Source organism: Macaca fascicularis, chromosome 2, assembly GCF_037993035.2.
Source record: "Macaca fascicularis isolate 582-1 chromosome 2, T2T-MFA8v1.1".
In the NCBI taxonomy this organism is placed as follows: Eukaryota; Metazoa; Chordata; class Mammalia; order Primates; family Cercopithecidae; genus Macaca; species Macaca fascicularis.
The window spans coordinates 80,073,335-80,092,322 of NC_088376.1; the positions used below are offsets into that span (position 1 = coordinate 80,073,335).

The 18,988-nt window shown below is 33.9% G+C and overlaps 1 protein-coding gene across 3 annotated transcripts in view; it reads left to right on the forward strand.

Annotated features, from left to right (window-relative positions):
• The window catches only part of LOC102145424 (vitamin K-dependent protein S-like), a 602,541-nt gene that overhangs the window by 401,658 nt on the left and 181,895 nt on the right, over positions 1-18,988 (forward strand). For all 3 annotated transcript variants that reach the window (XM_065540145.2, XM_074033738.1, XM_074033739.1), the window contains one exon: positions 15,633-15,755. In XM_065540145.2, coding sequence (XP_065396217.1) covers positions 15,633-15,755 — 123 coding nt within the window. The remainder of the gene's footprint in view (positions 1-15,632; positions 15,756-18,988) is intronic.

Below are 18,988 nucleotides of genomic sequence, written 5' to 3' on the forward strand. Positions count from 1 at the left end.
AACCAAACTTTTATGTGTTTGCAGTTCTATTGTGTTTTTTGTCCTACAAGCAGAAATACAATACTGCTCTTACAAACATCATATTTAATTCTTGAAGAGACTGCAGTATGCCATTACAGATGGATTGATAGCCTTGATGATATCATTGAACTTTTGTCATGCCTAACCTGGAAGACTTGCTATATGCCAGAAAATTTTTGCCATTCATTTTGCTTTTGAAAGGCCAGATTTATTTGCAACCTTGAATGACATTGGACACGTGCACATGAAACAGCCTGAAATCTATCATGCAGTGAATATCTTATAAAACTGCTATTTAAAATACTAAGTATTGACCTGGTTTTCAGAACCATCTTCAAAGCCAACGACTTTCAATTTGTTTACTTATAAACACTGATTTTCAGTGGATAGTAACAACTTTATATTTTCATTCATTTGTTTTTCCTGAGTAACCAGAGGCCACCAAACATGCACCATGTTTTCCTATTTTTTTAATTAAGTGAGAAACATCAGAATTAGAAATGCATGTGTATGTCTGTTATTTATTAATATCAATATGTAACTGATTAGTGAAAATATACTAATAATGGAGTCTATCTTTGGGTGGCTTATTCAGTAAATTTTTTAAAAATCTCAGCTTATACTTACCTGCAGCAAAATTGCATAGTAATAGTGCTGTCAGGGAAAAAGCAAGATTGTTTTTGAGCTTTCTGTGTTTTGGAGCAAAAATGTGGCATATGTTACTATGAACTTATAACTCCATCCATATTAAAACTGAATTTATGTTCAGTACAAATTAAATAAGAAAGCAATTGAGCACCTTCTATGAACCAGGTTTGAATTTTCAAGCACGTGATAATAATAGCTAATGTTTACCTAATAATTATAATACTAAAATCTGCTACTTACAGAGTTTATGCTAGAAATAGTGCTAAGCATTTTAAAAGAATAACCTAATTTGATTCTTACAATAGCCTTATAAAGTGGTTATTTTGTTTCTTCTTACTATAGAGATGACAAAATTAAGATTTATAAGTTAGGGACTAATATTTCATAAAGGAGTTTACTTTGTGCTCATTTGTGCCATGGTAGATCAAGACCTAAATAAGCCATATTAAAGCCATTCCATTTGGAATTCTCACCTATCCAGGGAAGTTGCCTGCCTGTTAAATCTAATTTTCTTGAAAGGGTTTAATTTTTAATTTTTATAGATTTGGGTAATACAAGTGCAGTTTTGTTGCATGGATACATTGCTTAGTGGTGAAGTCTGAACTTTTACTGCACCCATTGCCCAAATCATGAACATTGAACCTGACAGGTAACTTTTGCATCCTCATACCCCTCCTACCCCAACCCCCACCTTTTGGAGTCTCCAGTTTCTATTTTTCTACTCTGTATGTTCATGTGAACTCAACGTTTAGCTCCCACTTATAAGTGAGAACATAGAGTATTTGACTTTCTGTTTCTGAGTTATTTCACTCAGGATAATAGCCTCCATTTTCATCCATGTTGTTGCAAGGGACGTGATTTCAACATTTAACTCCCACTTATAAATGAAAACATTGAAGTATTTGACTTTCTGTTTCTGAGTTATTTCACTCAGGATAATAGCCTCCATTTTCATCCATGTTGTTGCAAGGGACATGATTTCATTCTTTTTTTTTTTTTATGACTGAATCGTACTTTATGATATATATGCAATATTTTCTTTATCCAGTCTTCCATTAGATGGATACTAAGGTTGATTCCATGACTTTGCTATTGTGAATAGTGCTGCAACAAACATACGGGTGCAGGTGTCTTTTTAATATAATGGCTTATTTTCCTTTGGGTTGCAGAATTGAATGGTAATTCTATTTTCAGTTCTTTGAGAAATCAGGTTTTCCCTAGTGGTTGTACTAATTTACATTCTCACCAACCATGTATAGGCCTTCCCTTTTCTCTGCACCCTAACCAACATTTGTTGATTTGAACTTTTTAATAATAGCTATTCTTACTACTATAAGATGGCATCTGATTTTGGTTTTAGTTTGCATTTCTCTGATAATTAATGATGTTGAACATTTTTTTCATATGTTTGTTGGCTGCTTATATCTCTCTTTTTGAAATTTGTCTGTTCATGTTTTTTTGCCCACTTTTTAATGGGGTTGTTTGTTTGTTTTCTTGAGTTGTTTGAGTTCCTTATAGATTCTGGATATTAGTCCTTTTCTGGATGCATAGTTTGCAAATATTTTCTCCCATTCTGTAAACTGTTTACTCTGTTGATTATTTCTTTTGCTGTGCAGAAGCTTTTTAGTTTAATGAAGTTCAATTTGTCTATTTTTGTTTTTGTTGCATTTACTTTTGAGGATTTAGTCATAAATCCTTTCCCAGTCCAATGTCCAAAAGAGTTTTTCCTCGGTTTTCTGGTATAGATGTGTGGCACCTTTCTTTTCATCACACTTTCAGTGTATAAGTGGGGGTTGAGTATTCAGGGAAATACATGGTCTCTTCTATAACTTCCACTAACGGTATTCTATAATGCTGTCATTATAATTTGAATGCAAAGAGTTCTTCTGATTGGAAGGCTTCATGTGCATTGCTGTTTTGTCAAGTATGGAGCAATCAACTGATAGATTGATACGACTTCGGCTGTAGAAATGGACTAAATAGAATATTGACATTCCATATCATGGAGTAACTTTAAGCTCTTTAGAAAGCACCTCAGCAAGCAACATCTTGAAGATCATTCATTTTAGAAAACCACACTACATATTTTAAAATTCAAGTGAATACAGATTTTGTACCAAAAGTGATAAAATTGTGCACCATGGCAGAGAGTATATAAAAAGGAAAGATGGTAGTATGAAACTTTAGCCTTAACTTTAAGGAAATGTTTGTGTTTATTGTGCTATTTTTCCTGAAAGTATGCTTATTGCAAAGAAGTTGGGGAAACAGGCAAATACAGAACAACAAAACAAAAGCCATTCTTAATCCTTTTTTTTTTTTTTTTTTTGGTGGTGGTGGGGATGGAGTCTTGCTCTGTCACCCAGGCTGGAGTGCAATGGCATGATCTCGGCACACTGCAACCTCGGCCTCCCAGGTTCAAGTGATTCTTCTGCCTCAACCTCCCAAGTAGATGGGATTACAGGCATGCACCACCATGCCTGCCTAATTTTTGTATTTTTAGTAAAGGTGGGTTTTCACCATGTTGCCCAGGCTGGTCTCTAACTCCTTGTCTCAAGTGATCCACCCACCTTGACATCTCAAACGTGCTGGTATTACAGGCATGAGCCACTGTGCCTGACCAATCTTTTCAAATGAACATAGTCACTGTTAGCATATTTGATTATCTCTTTCCATTTGTTTTCCAAAAATATATATTAATAGATAAGCAGATACATATGGAATCACCACTGTAAATGTAAATATAAGTAATAAACACATCTTTAATATGTCAAGACATTGGCAGAGGTAAATAAATATTACTTTAGAATGTGAGTAATTGTTAATTATGGTATAATGGTTCTTTGGCTGTGTCATAATCACTTAAAATTTGACTGATACTTAGATACCTCCTATTTTTCCTTCTGTGGTATTAAAAATACACAAATCATTATGCACATTGTGATTATATCCTTAAGATATATTCTTGAGGCCGGGCGTGGTGGCTCATATCTGTAATTCCAGAATTCTGGGAGGCCAAGGCGGGTGTATCACCTGAGGTCAGGAATTTGAGACCAGCCTGACTAACATGGCAAAACCCTGTCTCTACTAAAAATACAAAAATTAGCCAGGTGTGGTGGTGGGCACCTGTAATCCCAGTTACTTGGGAGCCTGAGGCAGGAAGAATCACTTGAACCGGGAGGCAGAGGTTGCAGTGAGCTGAGATTGTGCCACTGCACCACTCCAGCCTGAGCAACAGAACAACTCTGTCTCAAAAAATATATATATATATGTATATATAAAAAATATATATATATATTTGAAAGTAGAATTGCTGCAGAGAAAAGTATTTGCATATTCTGATATTTGTAACCACTTAAATTTCAGAAACTGATCCTAGTTTGTGTTCCTGTTAGCAAAGTATGGTATGGCCATTTTGCCACACCTTTACCACCTTTACAGTAGCACTGATTTTCATCTTTATAAATTTCATAGAGAATTAATAGGATTAATTTTATTTTGGTTTTAATTTTTTAACTGCCAATAAGATTCAACAGGATTTGACATCTTTTGGATATTTTTAATTCTGACTTTTTAAATCAATTTATTTCCTTTTATTAGACTCAATTTCTGTTTGTGAATGTTTACCTTTTCCTAATATACATATAGTTAATATAAATCTTATATATATAGATATATGTATATATATGTGTGTGTGTGTGTATATATATGATATGTACCCTTCACCTTATGTGTGTCAATATTGTTTTCTTCATTTCTTATTTATCTTTGAGTTTTGGTCACTCTGAATAGTAGACTCTAAAGTTTACATGGGATGTTTATCAGCCTTTCCATATATGCTTTTTAACCCTGGTGTTATTTTAGCTCCAAAAATATAAAATAAATTTTTAAAATATCCATAGCTATTATATGTTTTACTAAAATTCCATCTAAGCAGAAAGGATATTTTGAGTCCTTTCTAATGTTATTTTTATTTACTAATTATTTTGACCAACAAAACCACTCATTGTCTTTTATTTCTTAACATCTGCCATTGTCTGATCTTACCAGTTTGATTTGATAGTGACCAAATTTAATTTGATATTTGACATTTGTTAATAATGTGCATAATTTTTAGGTTTAAAGTAAATAAATATGTGGAAAGAGACACATATACATGATATTCATTATTTTCATGTATCTTTATTGATAATTTTCTCTAAAATTATCTCACAGAGATATAGTTGTTCACATTATTTATGAGTAAAAGGCTTTGTTTTCAATTGTCCCATACCAGATATGACAGCCTAAGGAAGAAATTTTCAAACATTGTCATCAATCAAACTGACCACTTTATTCAAACAAATTCTAAATTGAGAACTATCCAATATGTAAAACAGATTAAAGCAGTTTTTCACTTACTGAATTGGTTATATGCTAGGGTGCTTCCTCTGTCTCATACTGCACTCTGTCTCTGTCTAGGCATTCCCTGAGACAGCTCTTTGAATCCTTAAGGATATGAAGCACAATCAGCTCAGAAGAGTAAAAGTCAGATCCAGTCAAATAAATGAGTCAGATTGCTCAGTATGAAGGAATAAGTTGTGGAAAAAACTGGTGGACATAGTAAACATGTATTTGCTCCAAAAGTATAAATTACTTTCTGAAGTCCTTTTCAGGGCTATGAAAACCCGACATTACTTTTGCTTTAAAATTCCTGTATTTATTTTAGGTAAATCCAGCCAGAAGCAATTTGACTGTGCTATATTAACCTAGCTTTCCATTAAAGTAATTTTGCCATAATATGTTGTTACATTAGGTCTTACTTTTTAGTAAAGGTCACTAATAGTTTAAAAAAAAAAAAAAGGAAAAATTTGGCATTTTTTGAAAAATCTCTTTTGGAGATTTTGCCATTGTTTTATTCAATGACGCTTATATTCAAAACTCATGTAAGATATTCCCATAAGAATTTAATGTCCATAAAGTCTGTCCCTCCTGAAAAATATTTCCTTTTTAACAGTCACTGAAAATTATATAACCTCTTGTTTTATTCTTTTCTTTAATTATCTATCAGAAATCTAAGACCTATTTTTTTAGATAATGATGGCACAAGCAATATTATAACAACACAAATGAAAACTTTAAACGACATAACTCTACCATTGTTATAGATCAAATTATTTATTTTTTAAAGCTTTTCAGATTTTCTCCGTAAGAATAGATGGCTTTTGTAGTTGCAACTAAAACACAGAAACAATTCGTAATCCATTTCAGGAAAATGGTTTCTCATATTGTTGCATAAGTCATCACAATTATAATTTTAATGACTGCATTCAAGTACATTCAAGTGATACATTTAACTTACTTAATGTACCAAAATTTCCATTTTGGTGAACATGTAAGTTGTTACCAATGTTTTTGCTTGATGCGTGTGTGTGTGTCTGTGTGTGTGTGTTCCTCACTTTCCTTTTAATGACCATACATACTCTTTTGAATAACTTCATATGATTTTGTCAGTTCATTATGAGGCCTGCATGATATTATATATGGAAAGTATCTAACACAGTTCAATTCCTTTGGGATATAACTTTGGATAAATTCTTAAGAGTGGAAATATGGGATTCCTGAAACTGGGCTTATTCCAACATCTGTCCCCTTCTTTAACAAACTAAGCTTAAAAAGTTATATCTAAACTTGTACGTAAACTTATACTCCAATTTCCCTTAAGAAATCAACCTTTACTGATCTTTCTCTCTATGATATTCTGCAATACAAAGCACAGGACTTAATTGTAAAGCCATATATTCTTTGTTTATTACTACACGTTTATTAGTCATGAATGCCTGGCTTCTTGATGGAATCAGGTGTAAGAAAAATAAACAAGCACATAAAGTCTAAGTTAATGGAATTTTCTTTGGAATATTGTAATGGAAAGTAAAGAGGATCAAGAAATAGTGTGACTAGGCCTTCTCTTTCTGGCTATGATGGGATGAGTAGTAGCAGACCAATTATCTTGCTGACAACAACTAGAAATGTTGAATGCAATATAAAAAAAAAACACACACACACACATTTGAAGATATTAGAGAATATTGTGGCAGCCAGGAAAGCCAATGAGGTGAGCTTTCTATTGAAGGGATTGATTAATAAGTGACACAGTGGAAAAGGCTGAAAAGGTGGGAAGAAAGTGGCTGCTAGTAGGAAGAAAAGGTATGTTGAACAGTCAGCAGTCCCCCCAGATTGGGGAGACATAAATTGAAATTCAGAATTAAACAGAAACCAGAATCTGAAGTGTCAAGATAATGGAGAAAAGGTATACCAGTCAGAATCCGTAAGAGACAGAAACTACAGATTGATTTGGTCAGAGAAAAAAATACTATGAAGAATTACACATTAGAACTAAAGATAAAGTACTAAAGGGGGTAAGCAGAATGTTGAAGAATATAGGAATAGCATATGTAGAAACTGGCCACTATGTCTAGGATTGGAGGAGAGTACCCCAGAGTGAAACAAACTTGGAAGCATCCTCTCAATTCCCTGGCCAGGTTGAAAGCCAAATCTCACTGGAAAGGTAATGGCTCTGGCTCACTGGATGGCAGGAAAGTTTGCTGAAATGCTGCTGCTCAGGAATGATGGTCGGGAACACATCCACTGGCGTGGCACTGAAATTCACTGGGAAGCTGCCTACTGGAGGACTGATAAAACTAGCTGAATGGTATTCACCTCCATGTTTTTTATGTACCACTGGCAGAAGAGCTGCTTACTGGTGAAGAAGCTTCCCATTGACAAGAAAGTGGCCAGCTGGCAGCCACAACGTACAAGCCTGAAAAACAAATTATATTGATAGTACAGTGAGAGGTTCCTTCCTCTTACAGCTTTCCTCCAGAGCCCTCTGCTAAGAAGGCTCAACAAGAAGCGGGCAAGGGAGAAATGTTTACAGGGTTCAGTTCCTGTATTTATCATAAAGAGTGGAATTATAAATACAAGAAAAGTTATGACAAGATGAAATTTTTACCAGAGAAGTAGAATTTGTAAAAAGAATCAACTGCAAATAGTTGAAATGAAAAGGAAATACCTTTAATATCAAATGTAATAGGTGGGATTAATGGCATGTTACAAACAACTGATTATGGAATTGATGACCTGAAAGGTCAGTAGGCTATCTCTACTGAAGCTAACAACAAAAAATAATAAAATATAATAGAAAATAGCATAAGGCAAATGATGTATAGAAATAGGTATCATAAACCTGTGTATGGAAGTACTAGAAAGAAAAGACAATCAAAATGAGGCAAAAGCAATATTTGAATAGATACTGGTGAGAATAATTTCTTTAAACTGAAGGACATCTAACTACAAAATCAAAATGCACTTGTCAAATAATAAAAGTAATGCCAAATTTTCTTTGAGCCCTATTTGCATAGATATGTTATTATGTGTTTCAGAAACTGTATAAAGTTTATAGAAATCTAACAGTCCCAGTATAACTCCAACAGTTATAATTCTAGTTATCTTAAAATGTTTTATGCAACAGAAATAACCAAAACACTTTGTCAATTGAATCATTATTGTAATAAACTGTCATCATATCTTTAAAAAAAAAATGCACTACAAATACAAGGAGGAAGACTACAAAGAAAAACATATCACGGTACATCATAGTAAAATACATGAAGAAAAATAACAAAAATAAAATTTTGACACAGCATAATTGTACATATTTATGAGATACAATGTGATGTTTTGATAAATGTATCATTGTGTAATAGTTAATCATGGTAATTAGTATATCTATCACCTTAAACATTTATCATTTCTTAATTATTGGAACATTCAAAATCCTCTCATATAGCCATTTCAAATCTACAATACATTTATTGTTAGCTATAGTCACCCTACTGTGCAATAGAGTACCAGAACTTATTCTTCCAATCTGTTATGTTGTATTTATTAGTCAACCAAAGGGAAAATCTTAAAAGCACACAGAGAAAAACAGTCAAATTATTTTCAAAACGAAATTTAAGTGATGATAGAATGACACAGCTAATAAGCTTTCTAAAAACTTCTAGAATTCTATTCCATTGAAAATATTATTCAAAACATTAGGTGTAACTATAAATGGAGAAGAGGCAGATCTCTACATAAGAGTTCCAAATAATTTATTTAGATACTCTGCCCTCAACAGGGAACATAACTCTCCACTTCCTATGTGTGGGCTGTACATAATAACTTTGCTCCAAAGACTATGGAAAGAGGAAAAAAATAGAGTAACTTTATTACTCTAGAATGGAGAAACCTGACAAATGCTACATCAGCCAGGGATCCAGGTCAACATCAATAGTGTTAAGTCATGTTGAGGTAATAAAGACATTTTACCTCTATAGTCTTCTTCCCTAAAACCCACAATCCCAGTTTAAAATAAGAAAAACACTACAAAAATCCAAATTGAGAGACATTTTATAGGATGCCTGCCCAGTATTTCTCAAAACCATCAAAGTCATAAAAAATAAGGAAAATCTGAGAAACTGTCATAGTCAATATGTTACATTAGTTATAATTAATAACCTAATATTGATAGATTATATTATCTAGTGCATATTTAATTATGTAATTAGTATAGTTATAACTATACTAATATAAGATGTTTAAAACAGTGAAATATGGGATGTATGGAGTACATGTGAACCTGTACTCTTTCAGATTTTTCTCTAAATCTAAAAAATGTTCTTTTATATATATATATTTTATTTAAAAATTAAAGTGAAAAAATCACCTTTTTTTATATTGCTATTTCCTGACTAAATATGAAAAAAATGTTGCTAGCAGATCCATATGAAAAGAAATACTAAGAGCAATTTTCAGGCCAAAGGACATTATTCCAGAAAGAAGCACAGAAATGAAGGAAGCAATAAAGAATGCCAGAAAAGGTAACTATGTGAATAAACCTAAATTACTTCTTAATATATAAAATAATAACTGTGATGTCTTATGGGGTTTAAATATCCAAAAGTAAAATACATAATAACAATAATATAATAGGTAAGAAAAACTTTAAAAGAGTTAAACTGGTAAGGTTCTAGCATTATAGGGAAGTGGTTAAAGTACTAATTTATATTAGACTTTAATAATAGATGTTTTAATATCTAGAATTACCACTAAAAGAATAACAAGGAATATATGACCGACGATCTAATAAAAAGGCAAATAGACCACCAAAAATAAATTTTGAGAAAAGTAAGAGTTGAACATAAAAGTAACACAAAATCTATGGGGAATTTAGAAAAACAATAAAATGGTAAATTTAATCCAAATACATTAACAATTACATTAAAAGTCAACGATATGATACTACAGCTAAAAGTCAAAGATGCTTATAATATATTAAATTAATGTATATACAGGTATATTTATATAGAGAGAGATAATTTCTCAGATATATGAATACAAAAAAGGGAAAAACTAAAGTTTAGAAAATGAAATGACATGTAAAGTCATTAGCCGAAAGAAACTAACCAGAAGAAAATTGATACAGCTATAACATTATAAAAAGTCAACTTTAATGAAAAAAGCATAGCTAGATTTAAAGAGGAACATTTTATAATAACAAAGCATTAATCTAGGAAGATGTGGTAATCCTAAATTTGTATGCCCCTCATAATAGAGCTTCAAATTATATGAAACAAAAATTGCAGTCAGAAAAGGGCACATGTGAAATTAAATAAAGCAATTTCACTATGCTTCTCTTGCTAACTGATAGAACAAGCATATGAAAAAATTCTTAAATATGTAAAGATATGAAAATCATGATTAACAAATCAAATGAATAAATATATGTATTTGTACATGTTTGAAATATACATGTATAATATATGAAAGTATATGTTGTATACATGCACATATGTACATAAAGAAAACATAGCATCTGATCATTGAAGAGTGTACATTATTTTCCAGTAAATATAGATTTAAAAAAAAAAAAACAGAATTGACCATGTGCTGGAATATAAAGCAAGTCTTAACAAATTGTAAAGAATTGAAATCATGCAGAGTATATTCTTTGTTCACCATGGAATTAGTCTAGCATTTCATAACAAGATGATTGAAAATTCCTCAAATGTGTTAAAAAAAATCCCAAAACATGCTTCAAAATAATCCAAAGAAGAAATATTTATGTAGATTAGGAAATAATTTGCGTTGATGGTAATTAAAATGAAACATTAAAACCTGTGGTGAGCAGCTAATACTTTTATTTTTAGGAAAACAAAAATATGAGTGTGATGTGTTCTTTCAACAAGGCTGGCATCAATTTTTTCCTTGTTTGGACACAGTGTATTCAATTCTCTGATTGTGAGAAGAAATTCCCCACCCTTCCAGAATCTCTGCTGGCCTGTGACTGCTTTAACTAACAAAAATCTAAGAAGTCAGGCTATGTGGCTTCCAAGGCTAGATCATAAGAAACCTTTCAACTTTTGTTTAAGTCTACTGTAATAGTCTCCCTGGGGGAGGTAAGCTACCATGTAAAATATTTCCACCCTGAGGACACCAAGCAGGAGAAAAGCAGGAGTTTGGCATGTGAGGAGCTGCATGGAGAGACAGGGAGACACCTGACTAGCCACCCAGATGTTCCAACCATCTCAGCCCAAATCCCAACATGGGAGTGACAAGCCTCCATGCAGGTCTACCGCTAGCTGTCACCCTACTTCTACCTTCTGTGGGACCCCAAATGAGCACCAACCAGTTGATTATTACCTGAGAATCCCCAGACACGTAGAAAATAATAGTAAGTTGTCTTTCTAAGCCACTTAGTGTTAAGGTGTTTGGTTACATGTTTACAGATAACCAGGAATATTTTTTATTTTATTTTTATTTATTTTTTATTTATTTATTTTTTAAAAAATTTATTATTATTATTATACTTTAAGTTCTAGGGTACATGTGCATAATGTGCAGGTTTGTTACATATGTATACTTGTGCCATGTTGGTGTGCTGTACCCATCAACTCGTCAGCACCCATCAACTCGTCATTTACATCAGGTATAACTCCCAATGCAATCCCTCCCCGCCTTCCCCCTCCCCCCTCCCCATGATAGGCCCCGGTGTGTGATGTTCCCCTTCCCGAGTCCAAGTGATCTCATTGTTCAGTTCCCACCTATGAGTGAGAACATGCGGTGTTTGGTTTTCTGTTCTTGTGATAGTTTGCTAAGAATGATGGTTTCCAGCTGTATCCATGTCCCTACAAAGGACACAAACTCATCCTTTTTGATGGCTGCATAGTATTCCATGGTGTATATGTGCCACATTTTCTTAATCCAGTCTGTCACTGATGGACATTTGGGTTGATTCCAAGTCTTTGCTATTGTGAATAGTGCCGCGATAAACATACGTGTGCATGTGTCTTTATAGCAGCATGATTTATAATCCTTTGGGTATATACCCAGTAATGGGATGGCTGGGTCATATGGTACATCTAGTTCTAGATCCTTGAGGAATTGCCATACAGGCAACCTACAGAATGGGAGAAAATTTTTGCAATCCACTCATCTGACAAAGGGCTAATATCCAGAACCTACAAAGAACTCAAACAAATTTACAAGAAAAAAACAAACAACCCCATCAAAAAGTGGGCAAAGGATATGAACAGACATTTCTCAAAAGAAGACATTCATACAGCCAACAGACACATGAAAAAATGCTCATCATCACTGGCCATCAGAGAAATGCAAATCAAAACCACAATGAGATACCATCTCACACCAGTTAGAATGGCAATTATTAACAACAGGTGCTGGAGAGGATGTGGAGAAATAGGAACACTTTTACACTGTTGGTGGAACTGTAAACTAGTTCAGCCATTATGGAAAACCAGGAATATTTTTTAAAAGAAATACTAAAAATCAATTATCTAAATTTCCATCTCAAGAACTTAGAAGCAGAATAGTGAAAGAAACCCAAGAAAGTAGAATAAAGGCAATGATAAAGATCATAGCACAAATTGATTATGTGGGGAAAATGTGCAATGCTGAAAAATCAATAAAGCCACAGGTTTTTTTTGTTTGTTTGTTTGTTTGTTTGTTTGGAAAAGACTGAAATAGATAGATGATAGTCAAGATAGATAGATAGATAAAACTGACAAATTCCTAGCAAAGCTGATAAGAAAATAAAGAGAAGACACACAAGAATTTCATGGAATAGGAAAGGTGACCTCAGCACAACTGGACAGTCATTTAAAACAGTAGTATGAGAATATTATGAGCAACTTAACTGCAATACATTTGAACGTTAATATGAAAGGGACAAATTCCTTGAAACACATGGTTTATCCCACATATTTAAATAAAAGTCTGAATATTCTTATATCAAAGAAATTGAATCTGTAATTGAAAGCCTTCACACACACCCACCCACCCACACACACACACACACGCACCCCACAATCCCAGGCCTTAGGTAGTGTCATAAATGAGCTCTTTCAAACATTTAATTAATAAATTATACCAATCTTGCACAGATTATTTCAGCAGTAGAAAAGAAGGAAACACTTCTAACTTTTTTTGATGTATCTAGTACAACCTGGGTGTCAAAATCAAGAAGACTATTTACCAACAAGAAAACGTACAGGCAAATCTGTCTCATGAAACATATCTTTAAAATTCCAAATGAAGTATTAGCTAAGTGAACTCAGGCATGTATAAAAAAAGGTAGTGTATCATGACCAGGTTTATTTTAGAGATGCAAAATTCAATCCTGTTATTTATCATATTAACAGAATAAGAAAAAACATCTAATTATCTTTATAGATTCAAAAAATGTGGTAGATAAAACTTTACACCTATTTATGAATCAAATATGAAAGAAATTAGGATTAGAAAGGAACATTTATCTATATCTATCTGTATCTACCCAACAGTACCCGTCATGCCTACCTTGAACTGTTAAAAGCTCTCCTGAGATTTGAAGCAAGAAGAGGATAACCATTGCCACCACTTTTTCTTAGCATCCTATTTGAGGACCCACAAGTACAATAATGAATATTTTAGGAATTGGACAAATGGAAAAACTATTTGAACAAGCATTTCAACAAGATGTTATCCAAATGGCCAATAACATGAGAATGTTCTTAACCTGATTAATCACTGGGAAAATGCAAATTAGAATCACAACCTGATGCTATTACTAAACTTCCAGAATAGATCAATTAAAAAAAACCAGCGTATCCCAAATGTTGGCAAGAATGAGTAGCATCTGAACTCCACTGGTGGGAGTAAATTAGAGTAGCCTCTTAAGAAGACCATTTATCTATAAATACTAAACAGTACCTCAGACCTTTTGACCCAGCAAGTCCATTCTTAGATGTACAGCTGCTCCTCAGTATCTGCAGGGGTATGTTGGTTTCAGGACACCTGTGTATGCCAAAATCTGTGGATACTTAAGTCCTGTGTCTGGCCCTGTGGAACTCGAGTATATAAAAAGCAGGCCCTCCACATATGCAGGTTTCATATCCTGTGAATACTGTACTTTGACTCCACATTTGGTTGTGGATGCAACACCTGCTAATATAGAGGGCCGACTGTATTTAGAAAAATCCACATATAAAGTGGACCTGTACAGTTCAAACCTGTATTATTTAAGGGTCAACTGTATTACCCAACAGAAATGCATTGGTAAGCTCATTGAAGACATCTATGAGAATGTTCATAGCAGCACTCTTCACAAAAGCCAAAAATAAGAAAACAGTTAAATGCTCATCTTCTGTGAAATGAATATTGTGGTATATTCATAGAAGGGAACAATGTACAGGAATAAGAATGTGTGATCTACAAGTGTATGCAACAAAATAGATGTATCTTCTAAACAATGCTGAATGAGAGAAGCCAGACACACTTGAATGAAAAGTTAACTTAAACAAAACAGTGAAAGTTGCATAGCAAGGGAATCAGACAAAATCAGTTACATTCAGTCAAGATGCATTGTTGCTCACTCTGCCTATTACCTGATTGGTCTTTCAGTATCAATTGTTTTCTGCTGTGATAGATCCACACTTCGGTGAGACTTTGCCTATGCTTCTACTTTACTTCTTCTGTTCCTGACCAAACTCTTCTCCTCTCCTTTCCCTGTCTCTCTCTGTCTCCCTCTGTCTCCCTCTTCCTCTTTCTCCCATTTTTCCCTGCCCCTCCATACCTCTTCCTTGTCCACTCCATCCCCTCTTCAAGCCACACTCATCTCATGAGGCAAGGACCTATCAAGTCAACTAGTCAACATGCAGAAGAGGTACCTCATTTGAGCAGAACTGTAAATCAAGCCACCTCACAGGCCACTATCAAACTTGAAGATGGATTGGAATACTTGCCAATTGTTAACTGGATTGGATAAATACATAAAATTGAACCCTGTCTGTAAAGATGACTTATGGCCATGGGTTTAGGAGTGGTCTGTGGGCATATCCTGTATATGGACTCAACCAAATCACATTTCTGTTTAGTCCTCAACTCCAGCTACATTTTAAACTTCGGAAACCATGGAAATACCCTTTTACCTTTCTCACACTGTCCACTATAATGGCATATATATAGTGGTGAGTAATAATTATTTGAGAAGCCAATAACAACATATTTAATAGGTAAGCAGGTGGCCTAGTGTCCTGACCTTAGTTTAGTTTATCTCATTGTTCTCAATTTCATCCTCAAAAGATTGTGTGTGAAATTTCTGGGTCTGTACCATAAGCTTCCCAAATCCATAAGACTAGAAAATACCTTAGTTTATTGTTCAAAAGTAGTATTTCAGATGCCAAAATTATGACTTGTCTCTTTCTTCACATCAAAATTAGAGTGTATTCATTCTAATTAAAATGAAATATTGTTTTATTTCATTTAATCCAAGGTTAAATAATGATGTCATTCTGTGATGGTTCATTTTTAACAGAGAGCCACCGAAGTTTCTTTTTGTATGTCTAGTTACAGGAGGCTAATTCTGTTTCACTATTCACTTGCAGATGTAAATGAATGTACCATTGACAATGGTGGCTGTCAAGATCGATGCTGTAATACAGTTGGCAGTTATTACTGCAAATGTCAAGCTGACCAGAAGCTGGAGGAAGATGGCAAAGGATGTGAAGGTAACAGTTAAGACTGTCTGCTTACTGATAAGGAAAGAGAGAACATCTATGTAATGCAAAAGAGGAGGTTTGTCTTTTATCCAGAGCCAGTTGAAGTGCCTGTGTTGAATGTTGTCGAGAGCACAGATCTTCCTCTCATGTCTAGATTACAATATTGTAACCCTAAGAACATTTCAAGTAGCTTATTATGGGAAACATATGATTATACATTGGTTTGGTTGTGTCACATTCTGATTATGGAATTTCAATCATTCATTTAAATCCCTGAGTAAAGTACATATTTTTTAAAGCATTTCATTTAATTCTAAAGTAAAAATGATACTTATAAAATACTCATATGTTGCTACAATGCAAATGGAGGGGCACAAAACTAACCACAGGAATAATATTCTTGGTATAGAATTAGCTTTTTGCACACCTCAATTTTCTGTTTCCTTTTAAAATTAATTCTTTCCTTTATTTATTTATTAATTCAGCATTTTATTCATTTGACAATCATTGAGTTCCTGCTCTGTATCAGGCATTATTCCATCCTCTGGAGATATAAAAATTAATGAGAAATAAATTATGTCCTGAAGGAGCTCACTGATTAGAAGCAAAGATTGAAACATAAGCCCAAGCCTTACAAAGTGGTGTTTTAAGGCATTACAGCATGCGGGTAAGTGCATTGGATTCAAAGACACGTGTGTTTGAGACCTAGCTCTGTCACTTATGAGTTGTGTTAACATGGGCAAGTTATTTTATTTTGCTAAGACTCTTCCTTCATTGGTAATATTTAGAATAATGGTGGTGTCTAAACCACAAAAGTTGCTGTGAGAATTAAATAAGATAATGCATCTAAAGCACTTAGCATAAAGGGTGGTGCTCAAATGATAACTATAAGTGGTACTCTCATTTATGAACTTAGTTGCTGCCTATATTGGGAATGTAATAGGGGACAGAGATTGCTTCCTTCTCTTAATTTCTGAAAGGGAACATAATAGATTAAAAGAATCACTATTACCATGCCTTATAACTGTCCTTTCTGAATTTTTTCTATCTGGCCATATTTCTAAAATGCCTGAGAATTTTATATAGTCAGGCATCTTCGTTTGTTTTAAGATGACAGTTGAAAAGCATTTATTCTAATGTTCTATTATTGATCTTAAAAAATTACATTCTTTTTTTTCCCCTTAACAAAGTTAGTTCCTGATGGTGCATATAGGAATAAGTTGGTAAGAGAAAACAAAACAAACAAAAAATATCCCCACTGAAGACACCTAAGGTTAGGGCTGTAGGTTTCATTGAGACTACCAAAGGCAAGACAAAATTGTAGGTGTGAATAGGTTGGAAAATGTGTCAGTTTCACTTTATCATTCCCTCCCAGCAGGGCTTGTGCAGGCAGCAATAGGAAGGGCTGGAGAGGCAGAAGATGTTTAAAGGCAACTATGTCTGGACCTTCCTGGGACAGGGTTCATCCCAAGAAGCATCCTCTGTTTAGAAAAGTGTAAATTCACAAAGGCAAACCCTAATTTCACCCAGGCTCTTTTTTTTCATTCAAGTGCAATAATCTCTATTCCTGAATGAAATTATTTGGCAATGGTGATCCCAGTACTGACTCAATCTCAGAAGAAGGGTTAAGGACTGCATTGTGTTCAAGGTAAAAGTGGGATGATGACCACTGAAGACAACATGGTCTGTACTATGGGAATAGTGTTTGCCATGAGCCCTCCCTTCACCTGACAGGCAACAAGCTATGTATTTCTCTTTGACTAAGTATTATTATTGCTGTATCATCATTGTCATTATTATAGATATATTTGAAGTACCTATCACAGCAATTCGCCATTGTTAGGTATAATAATTATTTTTATAATAGCTATTAGGCTAACAAGGCATGTTAGACTTTGCATCCACTAGTTCATTTACTTTCACTTATCTCCTATTTTAACTGAAGTTAGTTACTCATGGTCACTCATATAAGTGACAAGATATTTAGAGAAATGATTTCCATGGTTTCATTTTGCTGAGTCCATTTGTACAAACTGAATACAATTAAGATCAGTGTTCGTATGATAAGACATAATTCTTTCCCAGAAAATATCCCCAATCTAATTGACAGTATAAATGTGTAAATAAGTACAGTGCTGTGTAAGAAGTTATGGAACAGAGGTATTAGTGTATATAACATGAAAGGGAAGAGAGTGTAACTAATGGGCCTAGAAATAAGGAACAATAGATTTAGAATCAAGAGGATGATAATCAAGAATCCAGTGTGTGATATAATGAGGTAACATTGACTTCCTACTTGCCCAGGACTGGGGATGGTGGTATGGAGTAGAGCAGCTCACCTGCAAAGAACCTGTTCTCTCAGTCTCTTTGATGTTAGAATCATTTTTTCTTTTCATTTCCTTAAATGACTATTTGCTAGAGATGGTACTGCTAGAGATTCAGCTTGCTTGATTGTTGAACATACAGTCATCTCAGGTTTATTAATGTACATGATTAAATAAAATATAATAGAGATCATTTTGATATCCAGTGCATTCTAAAGCCATTGCAAATGAACATTCATGTGAGTGTAGTAATGAGTCATTCATGTTTATTTACTGGCTGGTAACAGTAGAGGTCAGTTGGTTTCAAAGGCCATTTAGTTGAATGCTACAGCATTGAATTAAATAGTCATTTAAAAATGTTTTTACTTTGCATTAATATAAATTGAATTTAACTTATTTGAATTGCCTTTTAAAATATAGACACCAGCATTTTAATGGGCATTTGTTGTACTATTTAAATAAATCTAGGATGGGCATGGTGGCTCACACCTATAATCCCAGCACTTTGGGAGGCCGGGGCAGGTGAATCACTTGAGTCCAGGAGTTCAAGGCTTCAGTGAGCTGTGATCACACCACTGCACTCAGCCTGGACAACAGAGTGAGACCCTGTCTCTAAAATAATAAATAACAAATAAATAATAAATCTAGAGTCTGCCCTTAAGTGGATGGAATTTAAACATTTATAAACAATCTTGTTAGTTAATCTTACTCTTTAACTTTTCCTCTAAAGAGGTACAAACTTGAAGGCTCTTGATTAGCTAAATTTCACTGGTATCCCCTTCTTTCAGGCATAGCACTGAATCTAAAAAATGTTTTCTGATTCACATGCAGATTGATTCTTACAAGATATAGATTAAATAAACAAACGAAGGGAAAAAATGCCTTCCACTGGATGCTGTGGGGGATATTCAAATGTGC